The sequence below is a fragment of the Haematobia irritans genome, chromosome 5 (assembly GCF_050003625.1).
Source record: "Haematobia irritans isolate KBUSLIRL chromosome 5, ASM5000362v1, whole genome shotgun sequence".
NCBI lineage: Eukaryota > Metazoa > Arthropoda > Insecta > Diptera > Muscidae > Haematobia > Haematobia irritans.
The window spans coordinates 44,898,442-44,923,879 of NC_134401.1; the positions used below are offsets into that span (position 1 = coordinate 44,898,442).

General features: G+C 35.1%; 1 protein-coding gene across 16 annotated transcripts in view; it reads left to right on the forward strand.

Annotated features, from left to right (window-relative positions):
• The window catches only part of par-1, a 145,774-nt gene that overhangs the window by 35,285 nt on the left and 85,051 nt on the right, over nucleotides 1–25,438 (forward strand). For 2 of the 16 annotated variants that reach the window (XM_075310555.1, XM_075310554.1), the window contains exon 1: nucleotides 23,908–25,270. The exons of 5 other annotated variants lie outside the window; for them this stretch is intronic. In XM_075310555.1, the coding sequence (XP_075166670.1) occupies nucleotides 24,281–25,270 (990 nt within the window). In that variant the 5' untranslated portion in view covers nucleotides 23,908–24,280. Of the gene's footprint in view, nucleotides 1–23,906; nucleotides 25,271–25,438 lie in introns of those variants that run through there. 9 more of the 16 variants (XM_075310544.1, XM_075310551.1, XM_075310541.1 and 6 more) reach the window with 7 other exon arrangements.

Genomic DNA, 25,438 nt, shown 5'->3' on the forward strand with positions numbered 1-25,438 from the left:
TGACGCATTAAATCAACGGAAGCACCTAGAGACCTGAAATTTTGTACATTTACCACAGAGGATGCGAATAAAGTATAATCATAATTTTGGACCGATCCGTCCACTGCCACGCCCACTTTCAAATGAAGGGAGTATTTCAACCCAAAGGAAGCGCCTAGAGCTCTTAAATTTTGTACCACTGGGGATGAGAGTAAAGTATGACCAATATTTCGGACCGGTCCGCCCACTGCTACGCCCACTTGCTAATGGAGGATGTATCTCAACCACTTTTAACATACACCAAATTAAATATATCAATAGTAGTAACATTGGAAACTGAAAATCTAGATTAGATTTGATGCACACTGTTACTCCATCTTGATCACTACCTTAGAGTGTATATGATTTCAGCAATTTTAGTTCAATTCAATCTCTTAAATCAATCTCAGTCCGAAAAAACATTTTGTTCTTGAAACATGTTTGAAGTGATCATATTATTTCTGTACGTGTCACTACCTTGACATTCTGCAATATGTAAGTCCATATTTAAATATTAGCTTTATGATTTAGCAAATTTTGTAACGGAACCTGTGTCGACGAATCAGTTGCAGTAAGACACTCAGGACGACATTTTATTTTATATACCTATTAATTAATAATATGGTAGATATTGCAGATTTACCCAAATTTCTCATTCGTTACCATTGTTTTGTCCAGATGATTCAACTAAACAAAGTAATCTACTTCATTCTATTTCTCTGCGCAATTATTTTACTTTTTCTTCAATTTGTCATGGTAGACTTCTCCCTTTTTAATGTTTTTGCTTTACTATTACAACACTGGGAGTTGTTTTCTATCCAATATTTAATAATTTTTGCGTTTCGATTGTAACACCATAATTATGTTATAATAAGGTACCTTCATTAGCACTTATAAGCAGACAAATTTATGTTTGCAAGAAAGACGACATCTCAACCGTTCTAACGCAGTATAGAACTCTACCAATACATTCCAATATAGTAAGTTCTACTCCAGATAACATGGGACATGTATTAAATTAAGCAAAGAAAAAATATTCTTTTTGTCACGCATTTTTCTTAAATAACCAACCAATATTTACAATCGCTGTAAATTTTTACTAAAAGTACATAAATTGACGTAAATTTTACATTTCAAATTAAGATTATAACTTTAAAAACTTTTTTTACCAACAAAATCTCTAAAACACCTTGCTAAACTATGAGTTCAAGAAAAAATCAAAAACAAAGAGTGGCCACTTCGTCGGCCTGAAACGGCCAAACGGGGTGCCACATTGTTTTACCATTTTGGATATGTGTTGTCAACTTTTTCGTAGCACAAAATGTTTAATTTTCACAAGTTCAAAAATTGATTTTATGGGTGTGATTTGAAGAAAAACAAGAATACAGGACTAATCTGGAATAAAATGGAAATTAATAAATATTCAAGGATCTAAAAGCAATATTTTTAATCAAACTTATATCTATATATTTAATTGTATCAATTTATGTTAATAACTTGTAGTTTTACAACTTCTAGTGTATAGAGTGTGCGTAAGATTTTTCCGTCGTGAGTGTGCGTGAGCGTGAGTAAAATATTACTCACGTACACACCTCTACTTCAAAGGTACGTAGCCTCCTTATTAACGGTGGATGGCGAAGCTGTTCGTAGCGCAAATGGCGATGCGGGCGGTGAGTTCTGTGTCGATCATGTTTTTCTTGATTTGGATGGGGAAAGCTATAGGGGTTACTCCTATCGATCCAATAGCGGTCCGTAAAAATTAATGTTTGAAGATTATTTCATGCAAATTTTGACCGCGACTGCGCCTCAAAAGGTCCGTCCTCTTACTCGACTCCCCGAGGACACTATCTTGTAGTGGGACATTTGTCCCTAGCAGGGACACTAACACGATAAGAAGATGACATCGCCTATGAATGTTTTATCTTCCATGGCATGGGATATGGATACATTGCTTTTACAATAAAACCTTAAAATGCGTATAATATAAACATACTTAACGGTAAACGAAACGACATTAAAAGTAGATTGTCGTTTTTAAGAACTCCCTCTGTTGTTATACCTTTTGTATAATAATTTTCATAATTATTTTATATCATCCATGACACTTGACAAAACATGTGGCAACACTATTCAACACAATCAATCTCATTTGTTAAGACAACCTTTGTTTCTTATGCTATCTAGATACAAGTCCATATGAATACATGTATGTGTGTGTGTGTAGCAGACCGATTTCACTATGTAGTAAGTTGCTAATTATTAGCTATTATGTCTTGGAAAATTGTTGCAACTTTACCCAAAAAACAAAAAAATATTGATGTAATAATCATTCCATTAGTGATTTGCTTCAATACAAAGCGACCCCATGGTGGAGTAAAATCTACCACACACAAAAACGAACAATATGCTGCAGAAGCAGTGGGGCTGGCTGAATGGCTCTAGCAATAGTGTGTTATTGGGGCGCGAGTTTGTATTTCAATGACGGAAATGAATTATTTGCGATTTCCCAGAGTCGAATGCGCCAGTCAGCCAGCCAGCCATCCATTCATACACTCAAGAGTAGCATCATGATGCAGGCCTAACAGGTAGAAATGAAAACAAACTTAATATTGCTGTGTGTAGTGCGCCTCTGAGCCGATTCTCAACAGAAAAAATCAAAAAGCTTATTCTTCTCCTCCAAGTCTAGGGGAATTTTTTTATTATTATTATTATTGCTTTTTGGTGTGTTTGGTGTGGTATGGACAAAAAAGATACAACGGAAAAGCTCAACTACTGAGTTCATTGTCACAAATGTAAGTGTATGCCAGCATTTAACGGTGTGCGAGAGCACGACCGCGAGAGACACAGATACAAGCTAACGCAGACTCGTATTTGTACTTAAAAGTCGACTACTACATTGCTGCGATGGGACTGCTAAAACACTTGACTGGTTTCGTATTGAGACATGTTTTCAGCAGTTAAAATCAATTTACATTTTCAGTATAAAGTTAACATTAAACGCAACCACCGACACAACAACGAAACGATGACAATATCCAAATAAAAAAAAAATAAAAAAATATATATAAAGATTAAAGTTAACAACAATTATACTATAGAACCAAAAAAAAAAATACACATTCCAAAGATATAGTGTAGGATTTTATGAAATAAAAATAAAAGTTATTGATCTACAATTATTATTGATTTATTTGTCGATTTACAATTACGAAGAACGCGAAAAAAAACGTGTAAAACGACGGTGCGTACGGCGGCGATGCATTAAATACACGACCACGGAGTGTGTATAGTGATCGATCGTGTGGTGCCTTTGTGTATACAAATTTATATTGCAAACCTACAACAAAATAAGAGAAAAATTCAAGTAGAATCAATTTAAAAAAAGTAAAATTGAAAAGGAAAAATAAATTGCCAATTGAATGAATGCTACATCTACAAAAAAAAAAAAAAAAAAAAAAAAAAACTGTGCTAATCAACCAACATACATAGATCGTATGCATACATACACATACATATCTCTAAAGATTTCATGTTCAACAGAATCAAAAAATATCTGTTAAACAGTGTTGCCAATTTTGAAAACAAAAACAAAAAAAATGTTTATTGGTCACTTCAAAAATGTAAAATTTCAATCATCCTTAACAATGAATGAAATGGCATTTTATTGTGTAAAGAATGCGCCAGATCCATTCGCGTCTGTGGAATGTATTATCTAGAAATGAAAAGATGATAACATTTTTGAACTTTGAAAATAAACAAACTTAACTTTGGAAAACATTTTGCATACTTTTCTTTAGGTTGCGACGCAAATGTTGTAACGAGATTTCAAGACAATGAACCCACCAAACGTTATTGTTCCCCAATTGTTTTTTTAATTGTTTCCAAAATTCTTTTTAGAAGAACAAAAAGACTAAAATACCCTGAAAAATGCGGCAGCTATTAATAGAACTCTAGCGGTGTTACACTTTTTTTTTAACTAAACTAAGAATCCAATCAAAAGTAATTCATTAAAAAATAAATAAAATAATCATTCTTAAGAATGGAAAACAATTGTTGACATTTTCTTGTTCATTATGCGATTGCGATCAGCAATCATTTTGTTTGATGTTATCATATTTGAGACAAAATCAGATTTTGGGGCAAATACTCTCTAGGAGAGCAATTAAACTCGAATTTATGACAACGATTGTTTTTAAATCTTCGATTGTCCAAAATTTCGTTTCTCGGGAATGAATGCTCTTCTTTCGGTGGATATTATATTCTTGTTGGAAAAAAAGGTCAGGTCGTGTTTCGCTTATTGTTTTTTTAGTGTATACACCCAGAGAAGGAATAATAAAATAAGAAGAAAGAGAAAAATCCAAATGTTATTTGGATGGTGACCATGTAACATGTTCGCGTCAATCACAGAAATTATAGTATCAATTAAAACACTTATTGATCCAATTAAAAAATTAATTGATACTATTAATTTTTGCGATTGATTTTTGTTTGAATTAAAAAATTTGTTGAATCAATTAAATTTTTAAATGAATATTTTTAAAACCCAATTAAAATTTTAATTGGAAAAAATATTTTTTTTTTTGATATTTTTTCTGTGAGTATTTGATATAACATTCGACGAGGCTGCAAATCCGATTTTAAAGGCAAATTGTGTTAGAAACAGCAGGAATTTTTCTTAAAAATTTTTTCTTAAAATTTCTTAAACGTTGTTGAATAAATAAAAATAAAAAACAAACTGCTCTCAAAGAAACTTGTTGGAAAAACTGTTCTCAAAGAAACTTGTTGGAAAAACTAGCAGAAAATCTGTTTAACTAAGATAAGTCTGCTGAAGAAAAGAAAGGGAGCGCTGTAATAGCATGCTATACCTGTCAAACCTATAACAGTAGTGAATTATTCTCTAGGAGAGCAATTATACCCGAATTTATGACAGATGACACAACGATTGTTTTAAATCTTCCATTGTCCAAAATTTCATTCCTCGGGAATGAAAGCTCTTCTTTCGGTGAATATTAATTATATTCTTGTTGGAAAAAAGGTCAGAGAGAAAATCCAAATGTTATTTGGATGGTGACCATGTAACATGTTCGCTTCAATCACAGAAATTATAGTATCAATTCAAAAATTAATTGATCCAATTAAAAAATTAATTGATACTATATATTTTTGCGATTGATTTTTGTTTGAATTAAAAAAATTGTTGAATCAATTAAATTTTTAATTGAATATTTTTAAAAACTCAATTAAAATTAATTGGAAAAATGTTCATAATATTTTTTTCTGTGAGTATTTGATATAACATTCGACGAGGCTGAAAACCCGATTTTAAAGAAAAATGGTGTTAGAAACAGCAAGAATTTTTCTTAAACAGAGAAACTGATCTCAAAGAAACTTGTTGGAAAAACAAGCAGAAAATCTTTTTAAATAAGAATAGTCTGCTGAAGAAAAGAAAGGGAGAGAGCTGTAATAGCATGCTATACCTGTCAAAAACTATAACAGTAGTGAATTATATTTTGAAAATCCATCGACACTTTCGGCCGTCGAGTTTAACCGCCGAATTCAAGGTAAACCAGTGATTTTATGTAAGGCGGGAACAATAACCATTACACCACGATCGTTAGTTCTTTGGAGAATTTAATTGATTGATTGCAATTACAATTGAAACTGGCCTCCTGTACATTAGGGTATTGCATTCATTCAAGAAAAAACAATAGGTAATCTTTTGTAGATTTTAAGCGATTGGCCGAGGTATATTTGAAAAGTAAATAGTGCCAAAGTTTTGGAAATATCGATTGAATGCAAGAAGAAAAATCATTTATATAAATTGGAAATTCTTCAAATTTATTGCAGTTTTATTCTGCAAATCTAAATTGTTCTACGAACAGTGTTACGATTATGCCACTTTAGTGGCAAATTTGCCACTTTTTCTCAGGGGTGGTACTTTTGTGCCACTAAATGTGATACTTTTTACATTTTTATGCCATCATTTCTATAGTTGTGAACAATTTCCCCTTTTATATCACAATGGACAAGAGTTTCGTCTATAAGTGAGGATCTAAATTAAAAAAATATATATATTTCACTATTCTATATAAAATGCGTTTAATTATTACATTTTCTTTGCGAAATATAGCGTCACTTTTTTTTTTAAATAAGTGTGCCACTTTTTATTGCGAAATTCTAAACGGTAACGCCTGGCTACAGGCAAGAAATTAAAAAAAAGTTTTCACATTGTTAAAAAATTGTTTTTATTCTTTTATTGGTGCACTAATCGAAAAAAGTGTGCAATATAAACTTCAGTCAGTTGTGAGCAAATGCAACACATATTCTTAGTGAATAATGGCCACTAGTTTAACTTTACTTTAATTGAAAAGCCTCTCAATCATCAAACAGTAACAGCTTTCTCGTTTCCAGTTTGTTTAGGTTTTCAGTTTGTTTGTTTTTTTTTAGGGCTCACTTGGACTATTCAGACCATTGCGATACCACAGTAGCGAACTTTCCTCATAGCACTGAGTGCTGTCCGATTCCCTATTTTGGACAATGACAAGAGTTCTCATATTTATAGCCGAATACAAACGACATTTTACATTGCGGTGAAATTACTTAGAGGAGCTTTGAAACATTCGATAATTCCACCAATAGTACTGAGAGGGGGTAATTCGCCGCTGAAAAGCTTTTTTTTGTGTTTGGTCGAAACTGGAAACTCCCCAAATTTGTTTGTATTCGGATCTTACGAATTTAGTTTTTGGAAAAAACAGGCCTTAAAAACAAGTATATACGGCCGTAAGTTCGGCCAGACCGAATCTTATGAAAGACTGTCATCCACAAATTTCAACTCACATGGTTGTTAAATATCATATACTACCACCACGTACCAAATTTCAAACAGATCGGATGAATTTTGGTTCTCCAAAAGGCACCGGAGGTCAAATCTGGGGATCGGTTTATATGGGAGCTATATATAATTATGGACTGATAGGAACCAATTTCTGCATGGTTGTTGGATACCCTATACTAACATCACGTACCAAATTTCAACCGAATGGGAAGAATTTTGCTCTTCCAAGGTGCTCCGGAGGTCAAATCTGGGGATCGGTTTATATGGGGCCTATATATAATTATGGACCGATATCGACCAATTTGTGCATGGGTGGTTGAGGCCATATATTAACATCACGTACCAAATTTAAACTGAATCAGATGAATTTTCGTCTTCCAAGAGGCTCCGGAGGTCAAATCTGCTGATTGTTTATATGGGGGCTATATATAATTATGGACCGTTATGGACCAATTTTTGCATGGTTGTTAGAGACCATATACTAACACCATGTACCAAATTTCAGCCGGATCGGATGAAATTTGCTTCTCTTAGAGGCTCCGCAAGCCAAATCAGGGGATCGGTTTATATGGGGGCTATATATAATTATGGACCGATGTGAACCAATTTTTGCATTTCGGATGAAATTTGCTTCTCTTAGAGGCCTCGCAAGCCAAATTTGGGGGTCCGTTTATATGGGGGCTATACGTAAAAGTGGGCCATTTGCAATGCCATCCGATCTACATCAATAACAACTACTTGTGCCAAGTTTCAAGTCGATAGCTTGTTTCGTTCGGAAGTTAGCGTGATTTCAACAGACGGACGGACGGACATGCTCAGATCGACTCAGAATTTCACCACGACCCAGAATATATATACTTTATGCGGTCTTAGAGCAATATTTCAATGTGTTACAAACGGAATGACAAAGTTAATATACCCCACATCCTATGGTGGAGGGTATAAAAAAAATAAGTGTGATATTTTTTTGTTTTTTTTTTTTGCTATTTTAGTAGATTTTTCCACAGATTGTACTAACAAAATTCTTTGGGTTTATTTAGGTTCTTTGAAAATACTCCAATAAGAGTCAAACTCTTCATTTGATCAATTGGGCATATGCCCAGTGCGATCCTGCCTTAGATATTTTCTGGCATTGTTTTAATACCAAATAAAAGTGGCAACACTGTCATTATTGTTAAACTATCATATGCTCTTATATGTGTTATAGACTAGAGTGTGAGAACGATAGCTTGATTGTATTTTCATGGGGGAGGGGGCGGGGAGGAGGTTTTGCCTTTGGATGACGAGTTCAACAAAAGAAACATGGGCAAAAAACATGATACATTTCGTTGGATATTTCTAATGATAATTTTATTAATTAGAAACCCCCCAAGTAGTACTACTGCTCAGCAGTTATTTATTATTTCTTGTTGTACTACTAGCATGTCGTAGTATGTGAAATATGAAAAATTTATCCAAGATATTGTATATTTGGTTAGTTACTTAGTTAGTTAGTTAGTCAGTATGTAATCATTGATTATTATACTATTAAGCTCTTTCTTCATGTTAATGTTAGATAACAAAGGCCATTTGTTGCTCACTTGCTTTAGAACTACTACAGCGGCGGCGGTGGCTGCTGACACTTCTTCTTTGGGGTATTATTATTTTTTTGTTGCTTATGTTATTGGTGTTGTTGCTGTTGTTCCATTTGATGATGAGCAAATGTATAAGTTATTTATTCAATAGAATATTTATAAATAACAACAAGAAAATCAAACAACAGCAACAACACCCTGAAAAGAACTTTGAATGAAAGAATAACAAAAAAAAATCTTCCATAGAGTGCGAAAAAGAATTAAGCAAACAATGAGAACGAATTGAAAATAAAGCAAGGCAAAATGTAAGGCTGCTTCTTTTTGGTTGTTGTTGTTGTTGTGAGATATGGGATCCACGACAGTGCAAAACTACTATGACAAGATACCATACAAAGCAAAGCAAACGAACAAATCTAAATGAACCCAGACGATACTCAGACCCTACACATACAAATCTACTCAATAACAACAACAACTACTACTGCTACGACAGTAGGGGCAAATGTGTATGTTAGCTAATTTGTAATTAATGAGAGCTTTAAACCTCGTTTCCGAGAAAGAGTATGAGAGAGAGAGAGCCTCCAATGAATCAATATGAAGAATCTCTATAAATTCAATGACTCAAAGCTTTATATAAAATGATGAGAATAAAAAAAAACCCCAAAGAAGAATAAGAAAGATAAAACAATTAATTAAAATTTCAAAATGTAAATAAACAAAAAACATTTCAAAAAAACTGAATAATTATATATTAGAAACGTTTATAAGCTAATACATATAAAACTCAACTGAAATCTATTTCCCAAATCAGCATTAAAAAAACTCAAGGGAGAAGTTGAAGTCCAAGTTTTTTGAGGAGGGGTCCAGGCTTGGTTTTGTATTACTCATCATAATACCGTTGAAAAATGATATAGCAAATATACAAACAAAACATTAAAAATAGCATATTAATCAATATTCACAAACACTTTCGAATCTAAACCTAAAAATTAAATTTAGCTAAATTAAATTTATTTTTCCTTTACGATGTTGTACAAGCAAAACAAAAGAGCGAATTAATATGAGTACAGCACAAATAAAGAGAGTGAGACCTCTATTCTTATTCTAAAACTAGCTCTAAAAGATGATTTCAACTTGTGGAACAATCCAAAACAAATAGCACCTTTAGCATTTTGCAATCTACTACTATACAATTGTATGGAACATACATAGACCATCCTCCAATTAACACGTGGGTTGCATTGCCTGCTCAATAAATAATCTTCAATTAACCCAAGGTCCAACTGAAATAGTGTCCGTTACGGTTTATTGCCATTCCAACAACTTGATTGTCTATTGATTCGCTTGGTGCTATTGTTGCAACATCGTAAGAGTTAGGGTTAAGTTGTTGTATGTGAAGGTTTTATTTATTTTTTTTTTAAGAAAAAAATTATATAAATATAGGGTAGCTAACACGAAGTATGATCAATTCGAACGATCGATCATATTTATTGTATGTAAATCACATTTTACTCTGTCCATTGTTCTATGTCGGTAAATAAAAAATGGTTGTCAGCTTCGGAATGTTTCTGCCGGTATTTTGGTGCAATGGCTTTCTTCAGTGTATATATCCATGGGCTTATTTTTAGTCCTTAACTTTCTCTGACCCAAAAAGAATGGCCCTGAATTGGAAAGCTACATAAGGACGAAATGAATGCGTTAAAAAGTAACCATTCATGGCTATTTCATTATAAAACCAATAATTTTAGGAGTTAATGAATTGACCAATTTAAAGAATTTTGTCATTGTGAAAGATTCTGTGGTTTTTGTACTCCTTCTTGTGAATCCTAGAGGACTGAGAATTTCACCTTTCCAACCTTTCAGTATTGTCGTCTTTAGAGCACGTTCGCCAGTCCTGTTTTCAAAGATTTTCCGCTGTTTACCCTTTCACAGTTTTTTCGGATTGACAAGTTGTGATGCACATAGATATCGTCTATCTGGATCACAACTTGTTAAACCAAAAAATTTCAGACTTTCATCTTTCCGGCTGTTTGAACAATTATGTCTTCTTGGCTAAATGGTTTCTGCCGGTATTTTGGCGTATTTTCGTGCTGTTGCATTTTTAAGCGTATCTCCACGGACCAATAAAGAATGGCCTATCGAATTGAAAAGGATGAAATGATTGCGGTAAAAAAGTAGCCTTTTTGTTTATGAATTTCTCAATGTGAAGAATTTCGTCATTGCGTAAGATCGTGTGCTTTCGGTACTACATCTTATGAATCCCAGAAAACTGGGAATATTGTCGTCTCCGGGGGACCTTAACCGGGGCCAGTTTTTAAACATTTTTTTACAAAGGTAACCAATGTGAATTACACCTTGCCAATCCAAGAAATCTTTGACTTTAATCTTTCCGGCTGTTTGGATAGTTTTGTCTTCTTCGAAACACATTCACAGAGGGTCACAATTGAAACGTTTTACAATGTTTGCAGTTTTACAAGACAGAAATTTTAGACTTTCATCTTTTCCACCCTTTGGACAGTTTTGTTTTCTTTGGTTCCACTGTTCTGATTTTGTCTTGGTCTCCTGAGTGTAGTAGTTGATCCATTTCTAAGGACAGCCACTAAACCATGCAGAATTTCATTCATATTTCGCTTAAACAGCATCATACGCATTCAACGCATACTTTCTAGTGCACCCAGAGAAGTAAAATGCTATTTTTGGATGGTCGCAACCATATTATTTTCTCGGACATTACACAGAAAAAAATTCACGAACATTATTCCAATTTGAATCTTAATTGAGTTTTAAAAAATATCCAATTAAAAATTTAATTGATTCAACAAATTTTTTAATTGGATCAATTAATTTTTTTAATTGATACTATCATTTTTGTGATTGAAGACATTTCAATTAAAAAATTAATTGGATCAATTAATTTCGTCATTAAATCAGAAAAAAAATTTTTGTGTGTACTTATCGGATTTCGGAAACCGCTTTATGTTTGATAAAAATTTTATTTTTTGGGAAGAAATCCAAAAATAACATTCCTGCAAAAAAGCATCGCCAAAAAAGTAGTGAAAATGTTCTTTTTGTATCCGGAAGTGAAGCAAAATTGACCCAGAAGCGATGAATTTAACATGGGCTTTGTCATAGGACGGATGTCCTCCATTTCAACAGCCATTGCTCTGAATTTTCATCATCACTTCCTTATGTGTGATCCGAATTTAGGGTTTTGGATGTGAATTAACAAATTCTGTAATATTTTGCAAAATAAATATTTTTTTTTAATTTTTTAAAGTTTAAAGCTTGTCTGAAACGTTTGACTATAAATAATTACAAAAATTCGCAATTTTTCTAGAATGGATTTAGTATTTTTTCCCACATAATTTAAATAATTTGTACCGTTTTATTATTTCCTACTCAGTTTTTAACATATTTGGAACACAAAATGTTAAAATCACCCATTAAAAATATGAAAAAAGCGTGTTTTAAAAATTTGGAATAAAAAAGAACTTCCTATGTAGTTAAAATAAAGCACGTTGAAGAACATTTTTGGAAGTGCTTTTCATGTTGTGTTTTTACAAATAGTTTCCAATTTTTTTTTGCTTGGATTTTGCTCCAGGAAGTGATCATATTCCTTCTTTGCGTGTGCAAATTCAATAGGCGTGTATTTTTTTTTGTCTCTTTATACTCCAATATAAATCGTTTTTGGATCACCTGAACGTGCCACCAAGTTCAAACTTGGAGAGAAGAATCACCAAGCCTATCACTAAAATTTCGCTGTGATATTTCTCATCCAATAAAAATATTGAATCACTCCATCATTATTGCTAATTTCCACTTCTCCTCCTTTTTTCTTTCCCCATTGATACTATTTAACGTACCAAAGGTTAATATATATATTCATACTATCAGCTGATCATAATTATTATTTTTTTTTTTTTCCTTATTTAATTACGATTTTGTTTACACAATTGTGGTGTGAGTATTAAAATTAGCACTGTGTACTTTTTTGTATCAAATTACTTATAAAAAAGTAAATAAAAACAATCAATAATTCTTATCATTAAAAAAAAGTGAACTGCTTTATAATCACGTACCTATATACTAAAGCTACCATTAGATCGTGATTTTACTGGATTTACCCTACAATTTTATTAGAATGACATGTAAATTATATCATCAAAAGATTTTCGATACAAAGATATTGAGTAGTCGAAAACAGTTTTTTTTTGTATTTTGTCAATAGATGTCGTTGGAGTTATCCATTTCCAGTGGTGCCAATTCGAACGATGTTTGGTCATTTTGACGATTTTTGATGGTAAATTTGATATGTGACGATTTGAGAGAGTTTTTTTTATGGTGATTTAACGAATTGTCCAACTAACGTAACAGATTGGCTGATAAGTCCCCGGTCTAACAAAGAAAAACACTTTTTTTGTCAAAATTCGTTTTTATTATTCAACATAGTTCCCTTCAAGAGCGATACAACGATTATAACGACCTTCCAATTTTTTGATACTAAAGGGTGATACGGTCAAAATTTGGTCAATATAAACTTGACGTATTTCTTTCAATTTTGCATTTAAAAAACCTGAACACCCCTCATTTTGAAGGTGTGTGTGGAATTTTGGAATTCACTCTTCAGTTGTCAAAATGCCGTCCAAGCAAGAAGAGCAGCGTATCAAAATTTTGTTCGCGCATCGCGAAAATCCGAGCTACTCGCACGCAAAGCTGGCAAAATCGCCCAAAAGTTGCCAAATCAACCGTTACAAATGTAATTAAAGTGTTTGGAACGTTTGTCGACAGCCAGGAAGTCTGGATCGGGGGAAATCGAAAACCGGAAGCCGCTGAGACGACAAAGAGAGTTGCCGGTAGTTTCAAGCGAAACCCTAACCTCTCTCTCCGAGATGCCGCAAATAAGCTGGGTGTATCGTCTACAACCGTGCATAGAGCCAAAAAACGAGCCGGACTATCGACTTACAAGAAGGTAGTGACTCCAAATCGCGATGATAAACAAAATACGACGGCCAAAGCGCGATCCCGGAGGCTGTACACGACGATGCTGACGAAGTTTGACTGCGTGGTAATGAACGACGAAACCTACGTCAAAGCCGACTACAAGCAGCTTCCGGGACAGGAGTTTTATACGGCAAAAGGAAGGGGAAAGGTAGCAGATATTTTCAAGCACATAAAACTGTCAAAGTTCGCAAAGAAATATCTGGTTTGGCAAGCCATCTGTACCTGTGGCTTGAAAAGCAGCATTTTCATAGCTTCCGGGACTGTCAACCAAGAAATTTACGTGAAAGAGTGTTTGAATAAACGTCTGCTGCCTTTCCTGAAGAAACACGGTTGTTCCGTTCTGTTTTGGCCGGATTTGGCATCTTGCCATTACGGTAAAAAGGCCATGGAGTGGTACGCCGCCAACAACGTGCAGGTGGTTCCCAAGGACAAGAACCCTCCCAACACGCCAGAGCTCCACCCAATTGAGAAATACTGGGCTATTGTCAAGCGGAACCTAAAGAAGACCAAAAAAACTGCTAAGGACGAGCAGCAGTTCAAGGCAAACTGGCTTTCTGCGGCGAAGAAGGTGGACAAGGTGGCTGTACAAAATCAGATGGCAGGTGTCAAGCGTGAGGCCCGGCAATTCGGATTTGGAAAAGCGAAAGCCTAACTGAATATTTTTCCTGAATTTTATACTAATTGAACTTGAAAAAGAAATTTAAAGTATTTTAAAAAAGAATTTTAAATAAACGATTTCACCGATTTACACGCGTTTTCCCTTGACCAAATTTTGACCGTATCACCCTTTATAGAGCGTTTTTGTGAAGCAACTTTTGTTATTGTGAGAAAAATTGAAAAAAAGGAATTTCGTGTTTTGATAAAATACGTGGTGAAATGAGCACGGAGGACGGTGAACGCAGTGGACGCCCGAAAGAGGTGGTTACCGATGAAAACATCAAAAAAATCCACAAAATGATTTTGAATGACCGTAAAATGAAGTTGATCGAGATAGCAGAGGCCTTAAAGATATCAAAGAAACGTGTTGGTCATATCATTCATCAATATTTGGATATACGGAAGCTCTGTGCAAAATGGGTGCCGCGCGAGCTCACATTTGACCAAAAACAACAACGTGTTGATGATTCTGAGCGGTGTTTGCAGCTGTTAACTCGTAATACACCCGAGTTTTTCCGTCGATATGTGACAATGGATGAAACATGGCTCCATCACTACACTCCTGAGTCCAATCGACAGTCGGCTGAGTGGACAGCGACCGGTGAACCGTCTCCGAAGCGTGGAAAGACTCAAAAGTCCGCTGGCAAAGTAATGACCTCTGTTTTTTGGGATGCGCATGGAATAATTTTTATCGATTATCTTGAGAGGGGAAAACCCATCAACAGTGACTATTATATGGCGTTATTGGAGCGTTTGAAGGTCGAAATCGCGGCAAAACGGCCCCATATGAAGAAGAAAGGAGTGTTGTTCCACCAAGACAACGCACCGTGCCACAAGTCATTGAGAACGATGGTAAAAATTCATGAATTTGGCTTCGAATTGCTTCCCCACCCACCGTATTCTCCAGATCTGGCCCTCAGCGACTTTTTCTTGTTCAAAAGGATGCTCGCAGGGAAAAAATTTGGCTGCAATGAAGAGGTGATCGCCGAAACTGAGGCCTATTTTGAGGCAAAACCGAAGGAGTACTACCAAAATGGTATCAAAAAATTGGAAGGTCGTTATAATCGTTGTATCGCTCTTGAAGGGAACTATGTTGAATAATAAAAACGAATTTTGACAAAAAAATGTGTTTCTTTGTTAGACCGGGGACTTATCAGCCAACCTGTTAAAGACGTTTTTTACTTGAAACATAGCATAATTTCTACTGGAAGTCGAGTCTTAATTTGGAAAATAAAGTTGCCGTTAACTCGTTTTTAAAGGTCTTTGATAGCATATGAAGAAGAAAAAAGGATGAAAACGCGAAAAATTTAAATTTGCTTCCAAGAAGCAAGTACACAAAACCCAAATTTAAAATAGATTTGTGTCTTAAAAGTATCCTTACTACACCCAGAGAAGGAATATGATCACCTCAACCATGTTTCAAGAGCAAAATGTTATTTTTGAATGGTGACCATGTAACATGTTTCCTTCTCTGCGTGTAGTATTTTCCGCTTCTTTGGATCGGAATCAATACCAAAATTTTTAAAGTAAAGACAAAATCTTTAGAACAGAGCATGTTTTTTTTTAGTTCGGCTTTAATAAAATAAACTTTTCTGTGTTGGTTCTTCTTTAGCCATTAATAATAAATTTAAAACATTTTTAATTGGGAAATAAAAATTGAATTAAAATAATTGTTCATTGTTTCTAAAAATGTATGGATTGTATCAAGTTTTTGTTTTTCTCCTGTAAAATAACCAAAAATTGATCTCTCTTTTTTATATTAAATTCTCTCTTTTATATTAAATTCCTAATCAAACAAAAAATTGTCATGGAACACCCCATATATATATAATATGAGAATAGTTTACAATCCTCATTCTTGTTGGTATCTCTATACCTACGTTGTGCACAAATTAATTGATAAAGCTTAAATGAGATTAGCAAGACAGGTTCATTGGTTGCTGCAACCATACAGTAAAAAAAAAAAATATGACAGCAGAATATCATCTCAAAACTTTAGAGTCTGCAGCTGCTGCTGCTGATGTTGTTGTTATTGTCCTTTCTTTACTATAAACAGATCTATCGGATAGAGGCGGTTTCTTACTATTATTTTTCTTCCTCATGAAATAAATAATACGCCATAGAATTTATATATAGTTTGGTGGGTAATCTTTGTTGATATTACACATAATCGCTCGCATTTCACTATCTGTAACAGCAGCAGCAATAGATTCTACCATATATATATAAAAAATAAGAATATGTGATCGTTGACTGCTAAAGATCATCTGAAAACTGAAACTCATAACGTTTGTGGTGATTCTTAGCAATCGTGTTTTGTTCTTTTTTTTTTGCTGTTATTGCATTATTTGTTGAAATGCGCTTGTGAAATGAAGAAATAGATAGACTGCAACGTCTACGATACACTTGTTACATATATCTGCTACTTGGCGTTATCTCTTGTAATTCCAGATAATGTAAATATTGTAAAAGACAAAAGCAAAATACCTAAGATGCCAGTTATATATGTAAACGAGTCACCAGATAGATGGACAAAAGTGCAATCTAGCTGTGGATATATACATGAAGTTTTTAGGGTTTGAATAGTGATCAAACAGAAAAAATCGGGTTCTCCTTTAGAAAATTTAGGTACTCCAATGCGATTGGTTTACTCACAAATAATTCACATTCCAATGGTTCGTTTCCGGCGGTAGAAATGTCTGTGCTATGTTATGTTATCGATGAGGATATTAGGGGTTTCCATATGAAAAGCCACAAGAACAGTCCTATGATACGGTTTGGGTTGGTCCAGACCGCTGTTAATATGTGCTGTAATGGTAAGCAGAGCCACGAAAACTGTCCTATTACACGGTTGGGGCTGGTCAACACGGTTGCCAGAATTTTTCGAGAGAGATCCCCAAAAATTCCTCAACTAAAATATTTTCCCAATGAAAAATCCCCAAAGGAAAATTCATATAATTATTGTGTGTATGTAAGTTTTATTCTATGAAAAAGAAAAATAATTTCACATTATCCAATTCTCTAATAAATGACCAAGTTTTTTTTAGAAAGTTATACAATCCACTGTGATCTGGTTTACGAATTCGCAAAACGCAAAATTTTGGATTGTCAATAACTTCTGACCCATTTCATCTTTTTCCAAAAAATTTCTACCAATAAATTTCCTTATCCAATGTGTAAAAATTTCGTGTTAAATGTTTTATTGAAAACATTTAGATTAAAATTAGGTTATTTCCATTTTAAATTGTTATTTTCTGTCTACTGACCGCAGGAACAAACGAAACGAAAGCGAAATGAAATTACAAAAAAAAATTTCAAGGTACTTAATAAGACCAAGTAAGACCGGACAGATACATTATGGAAGTTAGGCCTTCTTCAAATTTGTTACATAAATATGAAGCTGCGATGGTAAATAGAAACGCGGTTTGCCCATGAGCCTTATTTTACTTCGCTTTTACATTTTCTATAAAAAATTTGATACTCGTATGTGATTGAAGGTGGAAATGTCCTCAAATTACGACGTTATCCCCAGCCAAATCCCCAGATCCCCAAAGTGAAAAAAATATCCCCAACCACGAGAAAAAATCCCCGGTTTGGGGAAAAATCCCCTAATCTGACAACACTGCTGGTCAAGACCTCTATTGATATGTAGTCAAGACCTCTATTGAGCCACAGTGGTGCAATGGTTTGAGCTTAACATGGAATCGGGCAGCACTCAGTGATAAGAGAGAAGTTCACCAATGTGGTATCACAATGGACTGAATAGTCTAAGTGAGCCTGATACATCGGGATGCCACCTAGGGAGCCACCGTGGTGCAATGGTTAGCATGCCCGCCTTGCATACACAAGGTCGTGGGTTCGATTCCTGCTTCGACCGAACACCAAAAAAGTTTTTCAGCCTAACCTAACCCTAACCTATGCCCGCCTTGCATACACAAGGTCGTGGGTTCGATTCCTGCTTCGACCGAACACCAAAAAAGTTGTTCAGCCTAACCTAACCCTAACCTATGCCCGCCTTGCATACACAAGGTCGTGGGTTCGATTCCTGCTTCGACCGAACACCAAAAAAGTTTTTCAACCTAACCTATGCCCGCCTTGCATACACAAGGTCGTGGGTTCCATTCCTGCTTCGAGCGAACGCCAACAAATTTTTCAGCGGTGGATTATGCCACCTCAGTAATGCTGGTGACATTTCTGAGTGTTTCAAAGCTTCTCTAAGTGGTTTCACTGCAATGTGGAACGCCGTTCGGACTCGCCTATAAAAAGGAGCTCCCTTGTCATAGAGCTTAACATGGAATCCGGCAGTACTCAGTGATAAGAGAGAAATTCACCACTGTGGTATCACAATGGACTGAATAGTCTAAGTGTACCAGATACATCGGCCTGCCACCTAACCTAACCTATTGGTATGTACTGTAATGGCAAGCAGATCTGTGGTATATATTTTTACGAATCCGTATTGCCGTTGCTAATTTTACCCTTGTGGCATTTTTGTGGTAATTTTGTCACTTTTTTCAAGAGTTGACATTTTTGTGCCACTAACAGGTTGGCTGATAAGTCCCCGGTCTAACAAAAAAAACACAGTTTTTGTCAAAATTCGTTTTTATTATTCAACATAGCTCCCCTCAAGAGCGATACAACGATTATAACGACCTTCCAATTTTTTGATACCATTTTCGTAGTACTCCTTCGGTTTTGCCTCAAAATAGGCCTCAGTTTCGGCGATCACCTCTTCATTGCAGCCAAATTTTTTCCCTGCGAGCATCCTTCTGAGGTCTGAGAATAAGAAAAAGTCGCTGGGCCAGATCTGGAGAATACGGTGGGTGGGGAAGCAATTCGAAGCCCAATTTATGAATTTTTGCCATCGTTCTCAATGACTTGTGGCACGGTGCGTTGTCTTGGTGGAACAACACTTTTTTCTTCTTCATATGGGGCCGTTTTGCCGCGATTTCGACCTTTAAACGCTCCAATAACGCCATATAATAGTTTTTTTTTCCTTCTCAAGATAATCGATAAAAATTATTCCATGCGCATCCCAAAAAACAGAGGTCATTACTTTGCCAGCGGACTTTTCAGTCTTTCCACGCTTCGGAGACGGTTCACCGGTCGCTGTCCACTCAGCCGACTGTCGATTAGACTCAGGAGTGTAGTGATGGAGCCATGTTTCATCCATTGTCACATATCGACGGAAAAACTCGGGTGTATTACGAGTTAACAGCTGCAAACACCGCTCAGAATCATCAACACGTTGTTGTTTTTGGTCAAATGTGAGCTCGCGCGGCAGCCATTTTGCACAGAGCTTCCGCATATCCAAATATTGATGAATGATATGACAAACACGTTCCTTTGATATCTTTAAGGCCTCTGTTATCTCGATCAACTTCATTTTACGGTCATTCAAAATCATTATGTGGATTTTTTGATGTTTTCGTCGGTAACCACCTCTTTCGGGCGTCCACTGCGTTCACCGTCCTCCGTGCTCATTTCACCACGTTTGAATTTTGCATACCCATCAATTATTGTTGATTTCCCTGGAGCAGAGTCCGGAAACTCATTATCAAGCCAAGTTTTTGCTTCCGCCGTATTTTTTTTTTCCTTTAGAAACCAGTATTTTATCAAAACACGAAATACCTTTTTTTCATTTTTTTCACAATAACAAAAGTTGCTTCTCAAAAGACTAATTGACTTACAGACGTCAAATTTTGACACGAATCATTTGAAGGTTGGTACTATATAAAAATAATATGCATTTAATACTAGTGACGCCATCTATGTGTCAGAACGGGGACTTATCAGCCAACCTGTTAATTGCCATACTTGTCCGATTTTTGTTACACCTTTCACCATTTTGCCAAACCTTTTAATTAATTCCTGTTTAGTGTACATTTTAATTCCGGGTCCCTTTTAAATTACCGATGTGATCGGTGCCTAAACATAAAATAGAAATTATAGTCCAATACTATAGTTTTGAACACTTTTTCGCATCACATCACACACAAAAAAAAATCTGATTCAATTACGAAATTAATTGATCTAATTAATTTTTTAATTAAAATGTCTTCTATCACAGAAATGATAGTATCAATTAAAAAAATTAATTGAAAGTCAATTAAAAAATTAATTGAAAGTCAATTAAAAAATAATTGATCAAATTAAAAAATTAATTGATCCAATTAAAAAATTAATTAATACTAATAATTTTTGTGATTGATTTTTGTTTAAATTAAAAAATAAGTTGAATCAATTGAATTTTTGATTGAATATTTTTTTAAACTCAAGACTTTAATTGGAAAAATTTTCGTGATTGTTTTTCTATGTTAATTGTGACGCCTGAAGATAGGCAAAGAAATTTTTTCATTGTTCTCAGGCAGGTTCTCCCCTGAAGTGTTGATTTCAAAAATTGATTTTCGATTAAATGGAGACAAAATTCCTTTAGAAAAAGACAAAATTATTGGGTTCATTCATATCTACTTAAAAAAGTCGAATAAAATCCAATTAATTCAGATTTTTGTCTTTATAAAAACTTTATATGTCACTTTTTGTGGCCCTTTTTCGCATTTAGCGTGCAACCTTTTATTGGGAGTGAGACAATTGTGCCACCTTGTACGAATTCACAACGTCAACTCTGGTCCGTGCACGAGCATTTTCAAGTGACTGACAAGGGCAAATTTGAAGAGACTTATCAGGTATCCAGCTCCTCTTATGCCCTAATGCTTTGAAATCTGCAATTAGATGTGCGGCCAACCAGCATCTTGAAGTAGTTAGCATGAAAGGCTCTCATTGTGGCTCTGTTGCTCTCACCATGCTCTATAAAGAGAGAAGTTCACCACTGTGGTATCACAATTGACTGAATAGTCTAAGTGAGGCTGATACATCGGGCTGCCACCTAACCTAACCTATGCTCTATAAACTATCGAGAGAATCGAGAGAGCTTTTGCAATATCTCGAGAACTAGGCATTTCCGACAATATTTTTAATTAATATTTTCTCCTCAAAATATGCTATACTCTAGTTTAGCTATACCTCTTAGATTTTTTTTAACTTCATGATGATAGAACATTATAACTTTTTTCCTGGCAAAAAATAACCGGGTAACCGGTTATTCGGCTCTAAAATGTAAGTTAATATGGTTTTATTTAAACCGTTTCTGTTGACCCGAAAGCTAATGATGAAAACTTTCAAATAATGTATGAATCGATCTAAACCAATAATCCGTTCCGAAAATACAGATAAAAACGTGTTTTCTTTTGGAACCGGTGTTTTTTACAAAACATCTTAAAACTGAAAAACTAGTCGATGAAAATATGCTACTTAACCGATTGTGTTTTTAACTAACACTCAAATCTCTCAAAGTCAAACCTAAGCTGAAATCTCCACCAGAATAGGTGATTTTAAAATGTTTATACAAAAAAGGAAAATTTTTGTCAAAAAAATACCGCAATTTATTTGAAAAAAAATCGACAGCGATCAAAAATACGATCAAAAATAGTATATCCCTTCCCGGTTTAAAAAGAAACGCTTCGTTTGAGGCACATTTTATACCTATATTTTATTTACAACCGAAGAAGATATTAACAGATTTATATCCATATCCGGGTAAAAAAAAAATCGCCCCCTGCGCTTTTTACATGAAAATTCTTCTTAGAACCGGAGATATTATATCGATATCCGGTTCATAAAAAAAATATATATATTTTTATACCCTCCACCATAGGATGGGGGGTATATTAACTTTGCCATTCCGTTTGTAACACATCGAAATATTGATCTAAGACCCCATAAAGTATATATATTCCGGGTCGTGGTGAAATTCTGAGTCGATCTGAGCATGTCAGTCCGTCCGTCCGTCTGTTGAAATCACGCTAACTTCAGAACGAAACAAGCTATCGACTTGAAACTTGGCACAAGTAGTTGTTATTGATGTAGGTAGGATGGTATCGCAAATGGGCCATATCTGTCCACTTTTACTTATAGCCCCCATATAAACCGATACCCAGATTTGGCTTGCGAGGCCTATAAGAGAAGCAAATTTCATCCGATCCGGCTGAAATTTGGTACATGGTGTTGGTATATGGTCTCTAACAACCATGCAAAAATTGGTCCACATCAGTCCATAATTATATATAGCCCCCATATAAACCGATCCCCAGATTTGGCTTGCGGAGCCTCAAAGAGAAGCAAATTTCATCCGATCCGGTTGAAATTTGATACATGGTGTTGATATATGGTCTCTAACAACCATGCAAAAATTGGTCCACATCAGTCCATAATTATATATAGCCCCCATATAAACCGATCCCCAGATTTGGCTTGCGGAGCCTCTTGGAGGAGCAAAATTCATCCAATCCGGTTCAAATGTGGAACGTGGTGTTAGTATATGGTCTCTAACATCCATGCAAAAATTGGTCCACATCGGTCCATAATTATATATAGCCCCCATATAAACCGATCCCCAGATGTGGCTTGCGGAGCCTCTAAGAGAAGCATATTTCATCCGATCCAGTTGACATTTGGAACATGGTGTTAGTATATTGTCTCTAACAACCGTGCCAGAATTGGTCCATATTGGTGCATAATTATATATAGCCCCCATATAAACCATTCTCCAGATTTGACTTCCGGAGCCTCTTGGAGGAGCAAAATTCATTCGATCCGGTTCAATACGATTGTGGATGACAGTGTTTAGAAGCTTCGGCCTGGCCGAACTTGCGGCCGTATATACTTGTTTTTTTTTTTTCAAAAAATTCACGTATTTTTTATGTGACCAAGTGTTTTAAAACCGGTTCCTATCAACTGCTTTAGAACCGGTTCTTTTTTAATCTACCCGAAAAACAACTTCCAAACAAAAATTAATATATATGTTATGCAAAATTCCACTTTTCACGGATATAATTAACTGCATCAGTGCATCTATCTACGATTCAACAGAGATATCTGGCTAAATTTGACTTTCACGGATAAACGGAAGTGTTGGCTGCAATTTACAAGCGGTTACTTTATATTGAACACTTTTATTTATGGCCGGTTTTGTGAAAATCCCCGGTTCAAAAATACACATTTATTAATGTAGATAGTTGGACTACGGTCAAACCTCATTTGAAAGATGACATCTTTACCTTTTTAGTAATGCACATTTAAAAGTAATCGGTTCACTAGAACCGGTTTTACAATTTTTTTTAAATTTTTTTTTTATTTTGAGACAGGTTTTTAGGTCTCGTTATTGACTTTTCTGTCACTATCGCCCATTTTCATGAAGCTCCGAAATGAAATGCATTTTTACCAACACTTTAGGCTCGAGTAACCGGTTACATTCCCAAACCGGTTACTTGGTATTTCGACATTTAATTCTCTATCGTTACAATAAAAGTTTTTGAGTGGTATAGCTAAACTAGAAATGCTCCAAAGACAATCTAGAAGAAGACGTAGTTTTGTCATAAAAAAATACCAATTTTCAGGGTCGATATATGGACCGACCGACAATTTTCTTTACTTTAAATTTTCTCTTTAAAATCCATTCCCTTGTCCCATTTTTTAACCACTTTGGTAAAGTGAATTTTTCGAAAAAAAAAACTAAGCCTTAATATTTTGGTCATTATGGTGAAGCTATAAATTATTCTCTCAAACCCCACCAGTTGGCAACACTGTTTCTGTTTAAAAATCTCATCTTATGGTTAAACTCGAAAGACACAAACGACGTGTTCCCCTTTCTACGCGATTTATTAATACCAACAACAACAGTGTATTTATAAGTTCATGCCCAATGAATGTTTAATGAAAATTTTCTTACTTCTATTTGCATAAATTTGTTTGTAGCTGTGTATGTATGCATGGAGAAATGCGTGTATGTATGTATATTGTTTATAAACGTCGTTTGTGCTATCGAAAAAAGTAGAAAATAAAAACTCTCTTCTCTTAAAAAAAATAAAAATAAAAATAGAAATTTTTTGTGCTTCGTAAATTATTTTACCAATGTCAATACTGGTAACAACATACTACCAACCATTCCTTAAAAGCTATAAACCAAATCCATTGAAAACAATTCCAACTAAACACCCATCCAGCAAATCTATTACGGCTACTACGACATTGGCGCAAGAGAAAAATAGAAGTTTTGGAGAAATGTGTCAATGTGCGGTGACGACAACAACGAAGACTTCATTCACATAGCTTTGCATAGGAATTCATTTTCAGTAATATGGGACAGACCGCCAGCAGCAACATACATCATAGCAGTAATAATAATAATAACAACAAAAATAATTCTCATGATGGTGGTCATACCACCGATGATAGTAATACGGTGCTTTATAGAGAACGACAAAATGCCACATTACCCACAACGGCCAACGCCACCGCGGGCGGCGGCGGAGGTGGTGTTGGTGCATCCGATAAACTACGTAGGGGCGGCCTGGATTTAGCCCGTGTACGTCCCGTAACTATGGCAGCACCACCAATAAACTTTAATGCCGAAAAGGAATTGAAAAAATTAGAGATCATCACAACAAAACCTGCAACTGTTACCGACTCCCATCAAAATAGTTCTGCCATAGAGAATGGCTATCACAAGACAGATTATTGTTATTATCGCACCCCACAAGGAAACTTCCATAAATTGCCCACAGATTCATATCACAAAATGTCTGAGGGCTGTTATATACGGCTGGCCGATGGAAATTTTCGCCGTTTGCATTTATTGGATGCCAAGTGTGGGGGTAAAAAATTTTTGGATCCCAGCAGCATTGCCCTCAGCAATTCCAATCGAAACTCAATGACTATTCATAGCAATAGTAATAGCAGTAGTACAAATAATAATGGCACTGGTGGTGCTGGTGGTGGAGATAAATCATCATCAAAGGTGAAAAGTCAAATGATGAAATTTTTAAAACGTTCCAAATCACATACGCCCGCCACCGTTAAACAAATGCAAAGCTACAACAAAGAGGGGAGTTATATAGATCGAAAATTGAATAATAAACTGGGTCATGAGGGGACAACAGCACTGAATACATTGGCTCCCGTAAAGGAGGGTATTACCTCAGCCTCTGGCACCGGTGGTGGTACAACATCGACAAATAATAAAGTGGTGGTTACAATGATGGAAAATGGTGGTTTGCCCATAGTGGCCACAAGTAAAGCTGAAAAATTCAAAAATAGGGAATCTGCTAATGCAGCTAAAGCGAAAAAGGTATTTATTGAAATAATTGAAAAACAAAAAAAAAACATTTAAATAAATATTGTGTAAAATATTTGCAAAAAACATGATAATGGAGAGCTCTTATGCCAATGGGAATGAGTCGCAATTTCGGATATGGCGATCCCTAGCCATTACAATTTTTGGAAGAGAAATTAGTAG